Here is a 17627-nt window from a genome sequence, read left to right on the forward strand (position 1 = left end):
AAGACGGACTATATGGCGGTACTATAGGAATACACACACATGGGTTAACTCCACCCTGTGTGAAGGAAGCGATCCTGTTGAGTCACAGGACCGCGGTACCGCACATAGAGTGCGAGCAAGAAGTCAGCGAACACAACCCCAACTCAGGATTGAAGTCCGATTAGACCACTTGCTGGCACAACACCACAACTGGGTGTGAAAGGAAACTATTAAATAGTATATAAAGGCACGAGAGTGCATGAGGTGCCGCACTGACGGACGCCACTAACCACCCAGGCTTGGGTAAGGAAAGCGCAGAGGAAGCGCACGGCGCTGTACTGGCGGACACAGCAACTGGACGCTGTGATGTGTGTTACGTGCAGATGGCTAGTCGGGCGCTAGATAGCTACCATCATCCGCGAGCAGTCAACAACAGGGAGGGATACTTAGGAGCTTTCATCCATCGACATACATCCATCTACACACACACATTATATCAAGACAATACTAGCGCATGGCCGTGCGGTCATGCGCAGTTTATATAGCTGCAGCACAGGAAACAGCTACAGAAGTTTTGCCCTTTCAGGACCTGCCAAAAGGACCAATGGGATGTGCTGCAGTACCTGAGCATGTGACCCTCGATCTCCAACGGGAGATCTTGCCCTGGGCATGCTCAGTGTGTGCAAATAAGGACTTTGTCCCAGAGAAGCCCGCTCGCCGCAGATCAGTGCAGGGTACAACAGGAGAGCCAGAAAAGGTAGCAGTAACCCTTTGCACAGAATCAGTCCCAGCAAGACGCTGGGAGCGACGCCTCCGCTGAGCAGAGCCCACTGCGGCCGAAGCAGAATGGGAGACCGCAGCAGACACGGATCGAGATTTTCCCTGTGCAGCAGAGGAAACTCGACTCCTAACATAGGGCATATCATATTTGGTTTATAAGATGGCTTCTTGTTGTTTATTATTGAGGTCAAAGGTCGTCCTGGTAAGCTGTGGGTTCATGAGCAAGTTAATTTTGTTTTTTTTTCCAGCTGTTTTGGCACCCTTCTTGTGAATTTCGATTGGTCAATTCAAAAAGGACCGGGAATAATTTTTGTCTATAAATCCCAATTTTTGCCAGTTGTCCCCATTCATTTCAAGAAGAAAGAAGATCCCGCCCTCCCTCCCTAATTTTAATCCATTCTGTCCTGATGTTCTATTCGAGGGAAAATCGCCCAGCTATCTGGGTGGATGGGTTTGGTTATGGTTAATTTATTGGCAATTTCTTATTAATTGACTAATTTATTACAAAGGCTCATTTATGGTTACCCTGAATAAACACACCACGGCCATTATTTTCTACAATTCTGTGTTTGTGTCTTTATTCATTAAGATTGTTGGTTTTGTATTGCCATGAATTTTGCAAGTCCTGTTGGAATGAATGAGGGATGAAATGCTCTCCATTGCTCTAAGTGGCTCATGTACGGTGGCGTAATATGGCCATGTGCATTGTACGTCTTAAAAAAAAATATCCAGGGATATAAAACATGGATGGAAACTCATAATTTCCCATTCGCTAACAATACTCTGATAATACATTGTCTGTTAACATTGGAGTCAGCCATGTATAATGCGTCTCTGATCTCTGTCATGCACGGCTCTGCCCAGAACGACATTTTTTGCTGCACTGATTGCGTTTCCGAGCACATACATTTCTTCTTTTGCAGTAAAGTTGGTAAAGCCAATTAAAGATGTCTGTGGAGATAATAGCTTAGAGATGTGTGACATCAAAGTGCTAAATAAATGCAGGAGAGCAGCGAGCACTAATGAGGATGAGAACTTCTGGCTTCTCTTGCCTCCTATTGGCGAAACTGCTGTCACATGTGATCGGAAGGTCATTTCTTTCATTCTGCTACCCCAGATTAACAAATGTGCATGAACTGACAAGATCTGCTGATTCTCAATGGAAAATAATAGGTTCTGCTTGATTGTAGCTATTATTGGCCTGGGAATTGCGTGCTCCGAGGACTGGGTCTCTGCAGGGCTGGAGAACAGGTGAGCACAAAGCTTCATTTCATGATAGCAGCTATTTATTACATTATCATTAATCAATCTAGAGGCAGTGGAGCCTATAACTACCATCGTGATGTATATTAATGCCATACGTACCCCCTATGATTGCAGTACACAATATGTCCTTTTACTGTTTCTTTCACGCATCGAAGAAACTCACTCAGTTAGAACAATGCAGCAAGTTTGCCCGCAGTCCTATGTAAATTCTTAGGTAAGAATATCACGACATTACAAACCCAGCACTGCTATATCACCAAAGAATACTCCCCAACATCAGTTTAACCGTATGATTATTTCTATATCTCAAGATACGGGTTTCCTGAAATATCCATCTGTCGTGTATGTTATGATGAGTGCGATTGTGCAGCTTATGGGGTTTCTATTCTTGTTCTTTCTCTAGCTGTAGCCGCCAGGATGCAGAATGCTTTCTTCTCGTCTCTATTATACTACACACATATTCTTTCTGCTAACAGTGAAACTATCATTGAGACAATGACCCAAAATTGTGTTGAAGAGTGGTCTTCTATGAGGGGTGGACTTACCAAAGAAACTGAAAATTTCCCTATATATTCATATATAATGTGCAGTACATGTACACAGGTCAGAATATCCTAGAGGTTGGCACTGCTGAGAATGAAATCTCTGGATGTAGGGCAGACTGGACATGCGGAGATTTGTTTAATCTTGTATTAAGACGACTTTGGGTCAATAACGGATAAAAGCCACAATATGTTTCCCGCTGGGAATCCAGCGCTTTTTAATTAGCGGGCATTTAAACCTGCTCACTAGACATGTGAGAGGCAGAATCGATGACGGCTCCTGTATCAAACCTATATTCATTACCTCTAGGAAATACAATGTCTGACGTCACGTCATCTCCTGTGCACACTTGATAACGTTTATCACAATGCCTTTTATTCTATTATTAATAACTGGTTTTAATTATTGACTTTCTCATTATACAATATTAGGAGTTTTTTTCTAACCGATCCAATATCACTGTGGTTGTTCCAAGTTAGTCATAGGTTTAAAATCCCCACACACATTAAACTACAGCAGTCATAAGAACATCTGGTGTATGGGGGACTGTCCCCACGACAGACAGATAATGGAATGGATTAACACGAAGAGGCAAATGACATTAACATACATGATCCCTATGTTTTCAGGGAGATAACCACCACTCAAGGTATCTGATAGAGTTGAGCAAATCTCCCAAAATTCTACTTGGGTAGGTTCACTTAATTCATGGGGGAATTTAAATTTATATACTGTAGAATAAATTTGGGAAGGGGTTAACAAAAAACAAGCCTTATACTCGCCTCTCATCCATCCGCCATACCTGTCTGCAGCTGGTGGTATTTTACCTTCTTTGTTCCAGTCCTTTTGTCACTTCCAATTGTATCTTTTGTTCAGTAGACCCCACAATATCAGGTGACATGTGATGCATGTCATTGAAATTAGTGATCTGTATCACTCCACATGCAGTCACATAGGGTTTGGTTTGTCATTGGCCCCATGTGACAACGAGGGCTTAGTGAACGGAAGACCTTTCCAAAAGTGGCTAATAATCCAAATTCAAGATAGAATACAAAAGAGCCAATTAGGCAATCCCTGGTGGGACAGGCAAGAATGAAATTTTCTTGCTTTTCTTCCTGACCAGTTTCTAGAAAAGTAGAAGGGTTTGTAAAATTCAAGGTGAGCTTACATTTGCCTTGAATCAATTCACTCACCTTTGGTATCTAATAGTGGCTTTATCCACTCTGCCAATTGAGAATACTTGTAAGCTTAAGGTACCGTTACACTAAACGATTTACCAACGATCACGACCAGCGATACGACCTAGCCGTGATCGTTGGTAAGTCATTGTGTGGTCGCTGGGGAGCTGTCACACAGACAGCTCTCTCCAGCGACCAACGACCAGGGGAACAACTTCGGCATCGTTGAAACTGTCTTCAACGATGCCGAAGTCCCCGGGTAACCAGGGTAAACATCGGGTTACTAAGTGCAGGGCCGCGCTTAGTAACCCGATATTTACCCTGGTTACCATTGTAAAAGTAAAAGAAAAAAACACTACATACTCACATTCCGATGTCTGTCACGTCCCCCGCCGTCAGCTTCCCTGCACTGTGTAAGCGCCGGCCGTAAAGCAGAGCTGTGACAGCGATGACAGCGGGGTGATCAGCAACCAAAAAAAAGTCCTGATCATTCCCCACGACCAACGATCTCCCAGCACGGGCCTGATCGTTGGTCACTGTCACACATAACGAGATCGTTAGCGGGATCGTTGCTACGTCACAAAAAGCGTGACGTTGCAACGATATCGTTAACGAAATCGTTATGTGTGAAGGTACCTTTAGTAAAGCTAAGTGTTCATTTTTATGGGGCAGTCAGAGGGGTTTGGCAGATAAACATCTCTTGTGTAAACACCTCAGATATACAGGTACACTTTTTGTAAACCTACTATATCAAACATCTAAAGTAGGCTTTCAATGGAACATTTTTTTTCACCAAAGCAATAGCAGGAAATACCAATGGCTGTTAGCATGACCACCAATTGCACAGGTTACACAAGTTATTATAACTAACACCTCTTTTGCGATCTTCAGATACACAATATGGGTAAATGAGTTGGAACAAATCTCATTTTTAATGGGGAGCCTATTCAATAGGTCACAAAAAGACTCAGCCTCTGGTATTTAGGTGTTAAGGATCTTTTTACTGAATATATATCCTCACAGACTGTGCTCCCATAGTGATTACTGCTGTTACTAAGCCGCAAAAACTCAACGGCCATTTAATTAGACCACATTTTTACCTAGATGATAGAAATTAGACTAATTCTAGGTCTGCTATGTACAGTGGCGACCAAAAGTTTGCTTTTTTTTAAAAGTGTGATTACTTCTGTCTGGTTGTTGTGATGACATTTTCCTGGTGATTTTAGTAAACCGGAAGCAAATAAGGATGAAAATTGTGTTTGACATTGTTTTATCCCTTTTTGTTTTAGTTTTAAACATTTGCTGGGCCAAATGTTTTGAATATTTTGTCATGGGTAGTCGAATTCTACCTAAATTTTTTTGTGTTTGTGTGTATTTTTTGGTTAAAACGTGACAAATACAAAGCCAAATTTATCACCAGATGTCAGGAAGCTTACTATTCTGGGGGTGAAGTCAGGCAAAAGTCAAAAAGAGGTAGATATGGAATTTAACTGCTCTCGTATAATAAAGATAAAAAAAGAAGTGTCACTTATAATTAAGATAGAAAAAGAATGTTATGGAACAGCTGACAAACCTAGAAGTGGACGACCATGGAAAACTTACTCCAAAGTTGATCACATCATTAATAAAAAGTCCATAAAAGTGCTGTACAGATTTAGCTTGAAATGAATAAAGAATACGGAGTCAAAGTGAGTCGCCAAACTGTGGTGTGACGGCTAAGAGCAGTAGGGTTGAATCCACAAGTTCTAGTCAAGAAACCTTTCATCTTTGCAAAGAACTGGAGGGTCCGACTTGAGTTTCCCAAAGAACGCAGCCAACGGGAAGAGACAGATTGATCTAAGGTGTTGTGGTCGGATGAATCCAAGTTCAATCTGCTTGGTAGTGATGCTGAGCACTATATATACTGCCCAATTGGAAAACTTAATGATGTAAGGTACCAAAAACCTACAGTGAAACATGGTGGTGGCAATGTTATGGTTTGGGGCTTCATTTCTGCATCTGCCATTTGCCCTCTGTATAGAATGGATGGAAATATGAATGTTACCATAAACATGGATATACTGAAGAATGTAGTGCTGCCACATGGTAAAACCAAAGTGGAGAAGGGCTGGAAATTACAGCAAGACAATGATCCTAAGAACATATCCAATGTAGTAAAAAATTGGTCAGCAAAGAAAAAATGTTCACCTGTTGCAATAGCCAAGCCAATCACCTTATTTAAACCCTATAGATCAGATTTGGGATGAATTAAGATGAAGAGTTGGGGCCTGTACCCATAGCAATAAAGATGAATTGTTTGTAGATTTGCAAATGGAATGAAGCAAGATCCCTCAGGATGTCTTGAATACCCTAGTGGCTTCAATGCCCCGTCAGTATGGTGCAGTAGTTAATGCAAGAGGTTATGCTACAAAATACTAAGTATTGTAAACAATGAATTACTCTCTATGTTGTGATCAATAAATAGTATATGCAAAACTTTTGCCAGTCAGTTTTCTTTAATTAAATGGTCATACCTATATTTTAAACCATTATATATTTAAACCATTTTGGTTAAAATTAAGGTCTTGCATGATGACAACGTCTGGCACTTCAAATTCATCACCAGGAAAATGGCTTCACAACAACCAGACAGAAGTAATCACACTTTTAAAAAAAATGCAAAACTTTTGGTCTTCGCTGTACAGGTCCTTCTCAAAAAATTAGCATATAGTGTTAAATTTCATTATTTACCATAATGTAATGATTACAATTAAACTTTCATATATTATAGATTCATTATCCACCAACTGAAATTTGTCACGTCTTTTATTGTTTTAATACTGATGATTTTGGCATACAACTCCTGATAACCCCAAAAACCTGTCTCAATAAATTAGCATATTTCACCCATCCAATCAAATAAAAGTGTTTTTTAATAACAAACAAAAAAACCATCAAATAATAATGTTCAGTTATGCACTCAATACTTGGTCGGGAATCCTTTGGCAGAAATGACTGCTTCAATGCGGCGTGGCATGGAGGCAATCAGCCTGTGACACTGCTGAGATGTTATGGAGGCCCAGGATGCTTCAATAGCGGCCTTAAGCTCATCCAGAGTGTTGGGTCTTGCGTCTCTCAACTTTCTCTTCACAATATCCCACAGATTCTCTATGGGGTTCAGGTCAGGAGAGTTGGCAGGCCAATTGAGCACAGTAATACCATGGTCAGTAAACCATTTACCAGTGGTTTTGGCACTGTGAGCAGGTGCCAGGTCGTGCTGAAAAATGAAATCTTCATCTCCATAAAGCATTTCAGCCGATGGAAGCATGAAGTGCTCCAAAATCTCCTGATAGCTAGCTGCATTGACCCTGCCCTTGATGAAACACAGTGGACCAACACCAGCAGCTGACATGGCACCCCACACCATCACTGACTGTGGGTACTTGACACTGGACTTCAGGCATTTTGGCATTTCCTTCTCCCCAGTCTTCCTCCAGACTCTGGCACCTTGATTTCCGAATGACATGCAAAATTTGCTTTCATCAGAAAAAAGTACTTGGGACCACTTAGCAACAGTCCAGTGCTGCTTCTCTGTAGCCCATTTCGGCACCTGTAGCCCATTTCCTGCACACGCCTGTGCACGGTGGCTCTGGATGTTTCCACACCAGACTCAGTCCACTGCTTCCTCAGGTTCCCCAAGGTCTGGAATCGGTCCTTCTCCACAATCTTCCTCAGGGTCCGGTCTCCTCTTCTCGTTGTACAGCGTTTTCTGCCACATTGTTTCCTTCCAACAGAGTTACCATTGAGGTGCCTTGATACAGCACTCTGGGAACAGCCTATTTGTTGAGAAATTTCTTTCTGGGTCTTACCCTCTTGCTTGAGGGTGTCAATGATGGCCTTCTTGACATCTGTCAGGTCGCTAGTCTTACCCATGATGGGGGTTTTGAGTAATGAACCAGGCAGGGAGTTTATAAAAGCCTCAGGTATCTTTTGCATGTGTTTAGAGTTAATTAGTTGATTCAGAAGATTAGGGTAATAGGTCGTTTAGAGAACCTTTTCTTGATATGCTAATTTATTGAGACAGGTTTTTTGGGTTATCAGGAGTTGTATGCCAAAATCATCAGTATTAAAACAATAAAAGACGTGACAAATTTCAGTTGGTGGATAATGAATCTATAATATATGAAAGTTTAATTGTAATCATTACATTATGGTAAATAATGAAATTTAACACTATATGCTAATTTTTTGAGAAGGACCTGTATATACAGTGGGTACGGAAAGTATTCAGTCCCTTTAAATTTGTCACTCTTTGTTTCATTACAGCCATTTGGTAAATTCAAAAAAGTTCATTTTTTTCATATTAATGTACACTCTGCACACCGTCTTGACCGGAAAAAAACCCCAGAAATGTTTGCAAATTTAATAAAAAAGAAAAACTGAAATATCACATGGTCTAAAGCATTCAGACCCTTTTGCTCAGACACTCATATTTAAGTCACATGCTGTCCATTTCCTTGTGATCCTCCTTGAGATGGTTCTACTCCTTCACTGGAGTCCAGCTGTGTTTAATTAAACTGATAGGACTTGATATGGAACAGCACACATCTATCTATATAAGACCTCACAGCTGACAGTGCATGTCAGACCAATTGAGAATCATAAGATCAAAGGAACTGGCCAAGGAGCTCAGAGACAGAATTGTGGCAAGGCACAGATCTGTCCAAGGTTACAACAGAATTTCTGCAATACTCAAGGTTCCTAAGAGCACAGTGGTCTGCATAATCCTTTATTGGAAGAAATTTGGGACCACCAGAAGTCTTCCTAGACCTGGCTGTCCAGCCAAACTGAGCAATCGTGGGAGAAGAGCCTTGGTAAGAGGAGTAAAGAAGAACCCCAAGATCACTGTGGCTGAGCTCTACAGATGCAGTCGGGAGATGGGAGAAAGTCCCTCAAAGTCAACTATCACTGCAGCCCTCCACCAGTCAGGCCTTTATGGCAGAGTGCCCGACGGAAGCCTCTCCTCAGTGCAAGACATAAGAAAGCCCACACAGAGTTTGGTAAAAAACACATGAAGGACTCCCAGACTATGAGAAATAAGATTATCTGGTCTGATGAGACAAAGATAGACCTTTTTGGTGATAATTCTAAGCGGTATGTGTGGAGAAAACCAGGCACTGCTCATCACCTGCCCAATACAATCCCAACAGTGAAACATGGTGCTGGCAGGCAGCATCATGCAATGGGAGTGTTTTTCAGCTGCAGGGACAGTATGACTGGTTGTCATTGAAGGAAACATGAATGCGGCCAAGTACAGAGATATCCTGGATGAAAACCTCTTCCAGAGTGCTCGGGAACTCAGACTTGGCTGAAGATTTACCTTCCAACAAGACAATGACCCTAAGCATACAGATAAAATAACAAAGGAGTGGCTTCAGAACAACTCTGGCCATTCTTGACTGGCCCAGCCAGATCCCTGACCTAAACCCAGTTGAGGATCTCTGGAAAGACCTGAAAATGGCTGTCCACCAACGTTTACCATCTAACCTGAAAGGATCTCCAAAGAAGAATGGCAGAGGATCCCCAAATCCAGGTGTGAAAAACTTGTTCCCAAGAAGACTCATGGCTGCACTAGCTCAAAAGGGTGCTTCTACTCAATACTGAGCAAATGATCTGAATACTTATGACCATGTGATATTTCAGGTTTTCTTTTTTAATAAATTTGCAAAAATGTCTACATTTCTGGGGGGGTTTTCAGTCAAGATGGGGTGCAGAGTGTACATTAATGAGAAAAAAAATGAACTTTTTTTGAATTTACCAAATGGCTGCAATAAAACAGAGTGAAAAATTTAAAGGGGTCTGAATACTTTCTGTACCCACTGTATTTGCACCAAGTTTTTTTTTATAACATTTTGACCATCTGTACATGATAAATCTGGCCTAAACCACTCATTTGTAGTCTGTTCCCACTATCCCCCCCCCCCAAATTGTAAAGTGTCAAGAAAGCAAATGTTAAATCAAATACTGAAAAAACTGCTTTGTAATATGAGCCATTGATAATATAAAATACGAGGCAAACATACTTTGTACACTAACTGTATCTCGGGCTGCATTCACATACAGTTGAAACTAGGTTGCATACACTATATATAAAGACACATATGCATGTTTTTCTCAATATCTGGTTAAACCTTTCCCGTTTTATGTCAGTAAAGATTACCATAGTTATTAATATTTGCCAAATGCCCAAGTAATGTGAGAGAGAATGTTTTAAGGCATTTTTATTACTTACTGCAAAGTCAAAAGTTTACATACATTTCAGTAGTATTTGGTACCATTGCCCTTAAACTGAATGACTTGGGTCAAACGTTTGGGATATCTTTCAAAAAGCTTCTCACAATAGTTGGTTGGAATTTGGGCCCATTCCTCCTGACAAAACTGGTGTAACTGATCCAGGTTTGTAGGTTGCCTTGCTCACACCTGCCTTTTCAGCTCTGACCATAAATTTTCAATAAGATTGAGATCAGGACTTTGTGATTGCCACTCCAAAACATTGACTTTGTTATCCTTAAGCCACTTTGTTACCACTTTGGCAGTATGCTTCGGGTCATTGTTGATTTAGAAGACCCACTGCCGCCCAAGCTTTAACTTCCTAGCTGATGTCTTGAGATGGTGCTTCAGTAGTGACATAATCTTCTTTTCTCATGATGCCGTCTATTTTGTGAAGTGCACCAGTCCCTCCTGCAGCAAAACAACCCCACAACATGATGCTGCCACCCTCGTGTTTCACAGTTGAGATGGTGTTCTTAGGCTTACAAACTTCTCCCTTTTTCCTCCAAACCTAACGATTGTCATTATACCCAAAAAGTTCAATTTTAGTTTCATCAGACCACAGGACATGTCTCCAAAAATTAAGGCTTTTGTTCCTGTGTGTATTTGCAAACATTAACCCCTTTCTGACATATGACATACTATCCCGTCGAGGTGGGGTGGGCCCGTATGACCATCGACGGGATAGTACGTCATAGCGATCGGCCACGCTCACGGGGGGAGTGCGGCCGATCGCGGCCGGGTGTCAGCTGACTATCGCAGCTGACATCCGGCACATTAACTCCCGGCTTAACTGCCACTCCTGGCACATTAACCCCCGGCACACCGCGATCAAACATGATCGCGGTGTGCCAGCTGTATAGGGAAGCATCGCGCAGGGAGGGGGCTCCCTGTGGGCTTCCCTGAGACGCCCACAGCAACGCGATGTGATCGCGTTGCTGCGAGGGTCTCTTACCTCCTCCTTCTCCTTGCAGGCGCGGATCCAAGATGGCCGTGTCATCCGTGTCCTGCAGGGAGGGAGGTGGTTTCACAGCGCCTGCTCAGAGCAGGCACTGTGAAGCCTTCAGCTGGGCATGTCAGATTGCTGATCTGGCACACTGCACAGCAAAGTGTCAGATCAGCGATCTTCCACTATAACATGATGCCCCCCCCCCAGGGCAATGTTATAGTGTAAAAAAAAAAAAAAATTCACGTGTAAAAATTTTTTTTTAAAAATTCCCCCCCCCCCAAAAAATATTGTTCCTATAAATACATTTCTTTATCTAAAACAATAAAAGTACACATATTTAGTATCGCTACGTCCGTAACGACCCCACCTATAAAACTGTCCCACTAGTTAACACCTTCAGTGAATGCGGTAAAAAAAAAACGAGGCAAAAAACTGCCTTATTATCATACCGCCAAACAAAAAGTGGAATAACACGCGATCAAAAAGACTGAAATAAATAACCATGGCACTGCTGAGAACGTCATCTTGTCCTGCAAAAAATGAGCCGCCATACAGCATCATCAGCGAAAAAATAAAAAAGTTATAGTCCTCAGAATAAAGCGATGCAAAAATAATTATTTTTTTCTATAAACTAGTTTTTATCGTATAAAAGCGCCAAAACATAAAAAAATGATATAAATGAGGTATCGCTGTAATCGTACTGACCCGAAGAATAAAACTGCTTTATTCATTTTACCAAACGCGGAATGGTATAAACGCCTTCCCCAAAAGAAATTCATTGAAACCAGGGATTCAAGTTTGAAGAGGCTAATTTGCATATTCCAGGTGCCTTCTGGGAAAAGCGAAGAGTCTCCCTAAGCTAGAAGATCGTTGGGTACAGCCGGGACCAGCTGCTTGGAAAGCATCACCAATTTTTGCCTGTAGGACATTATTGCAAGAGAGCTTGGCTGAGTAGATTACACAAGAAGGAAAACACACAGCAAGTCAGCAGGATCTAGGAGCAACATGGCAGATGTGACAACCTACATGGTGAGCTGCAGCATGTGCTACATGTTCACAGATCGACCAGAAGAAGAATCAAATTTCACCTGTCAGAAGTGTAGACTAGTGGCCCTTTTAGAAGAAAAGGTGCGGGGTCTGGAAGAAAGAATAGCAACTTTGAAACTCATCAAAGAGAATGAAGACTTTCTAGACAGAACAGAAGCATCTCTACTGGTCACAGAAGGTGAAAAAAGTGTCAGAGAACCTCCAAAAGCAGATGAGTGGAAGCATGTGACCAAAAGAAGCAAGAAGACCATGGAGAAATCACCAACCACACAACTGAAGAACCGATATCAAATCTTTGTAGAGGATGAAGATGGCACACCTAAGTATGAAGCAATACCAGCAAGCAAAAAAGAAAAGAGCACACAGCAACAAGTGACAGCAAAAAGTACAGCCAAGAAGCAATGAAGAGTGGTGGTGATGGGAGACTCACTACTGAGAGGCACAGAAGCAGCCATCTGCAGACCGGACATAACTGCAAGAGAAGTATGCTGTCTTCCAGGTGCGATGATCAAGGATGTGACCGATAGGATACCAAAGCTCTTCAGCTCCAAGGACGTCCACCCATTTCTTCTGATACATGTTGGCACCAATGACACGGCAAGGAAGGACCTACCGACAATCTGCAAGGACTTTGAAGAGTTGGGGAAGAAAGTAAAGGAACTGGATGCACAGGTAGTTTTTTCTTCTATCCTTCCAGTAGACGGGCATGGCACCAGGAGATGGAACAGGATCCTTGATGCAAACAACTGGCTAAGACGATGGTGCAGACAACAAGGATTCGGATTCCTGGACCACGGTGTGAATTACTGGTACGATGGACTCCTCGCCAGAGACGGACTACACCTCAACAAACCTGGGAAACACACATTCGCCAGAAGACTCGCTACACTCATCAGGAGGGCGTTAAACTAGAAGAAGAGGGGACGGGAAGAAAAACATTAGACTTTAACAAAGAAGACCCAGGAAAACATACTCAGATAGGAGGTAAGAACATTTCTAAAACAATCCACAGCGAGGAGATTGGAACAAAACAAAATCCTCTAAACTGCATGCTCGCAAACGCCAGAAGCCTGACAAACAAGATGGAAGAACTAGAAGCAGAAATATCTACAGGTAACGTTGACATAGTGGGAATAACCGAGACATGATTAGATGAAAGCTATGACTGGGCAGTTAACTTACAGGGTTACAGTCTGTTTAGAAAGGATCGTAAAAATCGGAGAGGAGGAGGGGTTTGTCTCTATGTAAAGTCTTGTCTAAAGTCCACTTTAAGGGACGATATTAGCGAAGGAAATGAGGATGTCGAGTCCATATGGGTCGAAATTCATGGAGGGAAAAATGGTAACAAAATTCTCATTGGGGTCTGTTACAAACCCCCAAATATAACAGAAACCATGGAAAGTCTACTTCTAAAGCAGATAGATGAAGCTGCAACCCATAATGAGGTCCTGGTTATGGGGGACTTTAACTACCCGGATATTAACTGGGAAACAGAAACCTGTGAAACCCATAAAGGCAACAGGTTTCTGCTAATAACCAAGAAAAATTATCTTTCACAATTGGTGCAGAATCCAACCAGAGGAGCAGCACTTTTAGACCTAATACTATCTAATAGACCTGACAGAATAACAAATCTGCAGGTGGTCGGGCATCTAGGAAATAGCGACCACAATATTGTGCAGTTTCACCTGTCTTTCACTAGGGGGACTTGTCAGAGAGTCACAAAACCACTGAACTTTAGGAAGGCAAAGTTTGACCAGCTTAGAGATGCCCTTAGTCTGGTAGACTGGGACAATATCCTCAGAAATAAGAATACAGATATTAAATGGGAAATGTTTAAGAACATCCTAAATAGGCAGTGTAAGCGGTTTATACCTTGTGGGAATAAAAGGACTAGAAATAGGAAAAACCCAATGTGGCTAAACAAAGAAGTAAGACAGGCAATTAACAGTAAAAAGAAAGCATTTGCACTACTAAAACAGGATGGCACCATTGAAGCTCTAAAAAACTATAGGGAGAAAAATACTTTATCTAAAAAACTAATTAAAGCTGCCAAAAAGGAAACAGAGAAGCACATTGCTAAGGAGAGTAAAACTAATCCCAAACTGTTCTTCAACTATATCAATAGTAAAAGAATAAAAACTGAAAATGTAGGTCGCTTAAAAAATAGTGAGGAAAGAATGGTTGTAGATGACGAGGAAAAAGCTAACATATTAAACACCTTCTTCTCCACGGTATTCACGGTGGAAAATGAAATGCTAGGTGAAATCCCAAGAAACAATGAAAACCCTATATTAAGGGTCACCAATCTAACCCAAGAAGAGGTGCGAAACCGGCTAAATAAGATTAAAATAGATAAATCTCCGGGTCCGGATGGCATACACCCACGAGTACTAAGAGAACTAAGTAATGTAATAGATAAACCATTATTTCTTATTTTTAGGGACTCTATAGCGACAGGGTCTGTTCCGCAGGACTGGCGCATAGCAAATGTGGTGCCAATATTCAAAAAGGGCTCTAAAAGTGAACCTGGAAATTATAGGCCAGTAAGTCTAACCTCTATTGTTGGTAAAATATTTGAAGGGTTTCTGAGGGATGTTATTCTGGATTATCTCAATGAGAATAACTGTTTAACTCCATATCAGCATGGGTTTATGAGAAATCGCTCCTGTCAAACCAATCTAATCAGTTTTTATGAAGAGGTAAGCTATAGGCTGGACCACGGTGAGTCATTGGACGTGGTATATCTCGATTTTTCCAAAGCGTTTGATACCGTGCCGCACAAGAGGTTGGTACACAAAATGAGAATGCTTGGTCTGGGGGAAAATGTGTGTAAATGGGTTAGTAACTGGCTTAGTGATAGAAAGCAGAGGGTGGTTATAAATGGTATAGTGTGACGCCCAGGAGACCGGGATACCCAGCACCGGACCAATGGAGTCTGTCTCTTGAGGGGGATGTCACGGGTGGCTTGACCCGGTGCTGTGGCCTCAGGCAATGCACAGTGTAAGGGGTATCATGAGGGGACAGGCACTTACTTGATCAGCAGCAGGTTCTCCCAGCGGTGACGATCCTGATCCTGGATAGATGGCTATTGTCCAAATGAAAGACTGAGGCACTGAAACGTTTAACCAGTTTACTTTAACATAAAAGGATTTACAACCAGTCCTGTCACCGGAGTCTGTATGGGAACTCTGAGTTACTTTGACCCTGCCGGGGTCTTCGCCTCTTATTGTGCGCAATTTCTGTGTGGCCCTGCTGCTGTATGTGAACTGGCTGCCGGCCCAATCTGTCCCCTCCGGGTCCTGGTTCGACGGGCAACCCGAGTCCTTTTATCGGTTTACCCCCTCTGGGAGTACCGCTGAACTCTGTGTCTGTTGCTGCATCCGACCCTAGTGAAGCTGATATCACCTCACGTTTTTCCGGTTGCTGTATTATATATAATGAATACAGCCACGGATCCGGTATCCGTCTTTGCGCCTGTTCTGGGTAGTGATTAATGCTACCCGGTTCTCACAATGTCCTTTTTCTCTATCCCTCTTCTCCTCAGGCCGGTGATTTAGGCCTGGTAACAGTCACAGGGCTGTTAGAGATTCAAATGTATGACCTCTCACTATCAGCTCCTTGGCCCAACTGCCATTTCTTCTCTCAGACCAGAATGGATCAAGGGGAGTCTCTGGAGCTCCCCCTTCTGGCCGGAGGTGGTAGTGCAGTCTTGCTATTTTAGTATTTGTACTTACTGTCAGTAACTATTTTTGTGGCAAATACCCCTAGGGGTGCCACATTCCCCCTTAGTTAAGAACAGTACTCCGGGACTGTGGGACAATAACATTTTGAAATAACAATTAATATGTACAGAGTCTTAAAAATGAAAAGTTACAAAAACCACTCAAGGAAACAAAAATAGAGTTCTGTAAAAAGTCACTTCAAATAGCGTCCATTAATACAGTTCTATCCTTGAAGGTATTAGGAACGGCACTGTACTTAATATCCAGGAATTTAGTTCCATTTTTCCAACGGAGTTATCAATATAAAGTCTAAAGAAAGTTCAAAAAGAGCAAAAAGCAAAGTTCAAAAAGCAGTCTTTCCGGAGCTTTGATTTAGTGCCTCCGGGCTGATAAAAAGTTCAAGAATATGCAATAAGTTCATACAGACAAGTCTCTGTAGGCACTGGGCTTAAACGTTGCAGACTGATAGCAATGACTATACTACATTTTCTGTTTAACTATATACGGCATAACATATATACAATTCACATTATGAGCTTTATAGTTGGTAATCTGCATACCTGGCCGGTAATTGACCCTGGGTACTACGCTGTGATCTACGTAATAGCGGTGTCTCTTCATGTGGTGTACTACTGTCTACTGCGGATGTAGTATCTGCCCGCTCTGCTAAAGATAATTCCACGACTATGGAGTTGGCAAGTCCTCCGTGAATGGGATTACTCTGACCAGGAATCTGTTCTTCCTGGCCTGGAACCTCCTGTAGTACGGGGTCAGCCTCTTCCAGTCTTGGGACTTCTGGTATTGGGTTCGGTGTTGGGTAAAAGGCCACCATGGGAACCACTACTGCACCATGGTATGTTAGTAGGGTTTTGGGAAAGTCTCCTATACAGGTGTGATACACTTCCTCTTCTTTTTCCTTTACTGGTTGAACCTGTATGGGTTGAATAACTTCTGGTTCTGGCTGGACAACGTCTGGCTCTTTCAATGCTTCCGGACATAATTTAAGATTGTCTCTTGACACTAGTACAGATGTTAAGCCTCCGTTTTTGCTAATGAGACACATTTTAGGATTATCCACTCTTGTTGGTAAAACTGTGTAGGGTACGGCTTCCCACTGATTGTCCAGTTTATTGGTTCGACGATTTCTCTTGAGCACTTGGTCACCCGGTCTTAATGGGGTCGCTAGAGCATTCTGGTTGAAAGTTCGCTCTTGTCTTTCTCTAGTTTGCTGAAGGCTTCTTTCCACACTCTCTTGCACTTGGCGATACTGCTTTTGCCGTATGATATCCCAATTGGAGTCTTGAACTTCTGCGTCTGGTTTCAGAATTCCCATTTCTAGATCGATTGGTAATTGGCCGGGTCTTGCACGCATAAGGTAAGCTGGGGTGCAGTTGGTGGAGCTCACCGGGACATGATTATACAGATCCACCAAGTCAGGCAATTTCTCTGGCCATTGATTCCTTTCTGTCTCAGGTAAAGTCTTTAGTAGGTCTATTACAATATGGTTCATCTTCTCGCATAAGCCGTTTGTTTGTGGATGATAGGCCGTCGTCCGGATCTTTTTGCAACCATACATATTACAGAATTCTCTGAAGATCTCTCATTCAAAGGCTGTACCTTGGTCGGTGAGAACCTGTTCCGGATATCCATGGGGTCTACAAAAGTACGTTTGGAACGCTTTGGCTGCTGTTTTTGTTGTCAGATCTTTTACGGGTACTACTACCAAGAAACGTGAATAATGGTCCACGATGGTCAAGGCATAGACATAGCCGGACCGGCTTGGTGTCAACTTCACGTGGTCCATGGCTACAAGTTCAAGTGGTTGTTTGGTGATTATGGGCTGCAGTGGTG

General features: G+C 42.3%; 1 protein-coding gene across 1 annotated transcript in view; it reads left to right on the forward strand.

Annotated features, from left to right (window-relative positions):
• Nucleotides 1–1861: 1861 nt before the first annotated feature.
• The window catches only part of LOC138664469 (V-type proton ATPase subunit S1-like protein), a 152396-nt gene continuing 136630 nt past the window's right edge, over nucleotides 1862–17627 (forward strand). Inside the window, exon 1 of the mRNA XM_069751199.1 lies at nucleotides 1862–2010. Within this exon, the coding sequence (XP_069607300.1) occupies nucleotides 1919–2010 (92 nt within the window). The 5' untranslated portion in view covers nucleotides 1862–1918. The remainder of the gene's footprint in view (nucleotides 2011–17627) is intronic.

This window comes from Ranitomeya imitator, chromosome 1 (genome assembly GCF_032444005.1).
Source record: "Ranitomeya imitator isolate aRanImi1 chromosome 1, aRanImi1.pri, whole genome shotgun sequence".
NCBI lineage: Eukaryota > Metazoa > Chordata > Amphibia > Anura > Dendrobatidae > Ranitomeya > Ranitomeya imitator.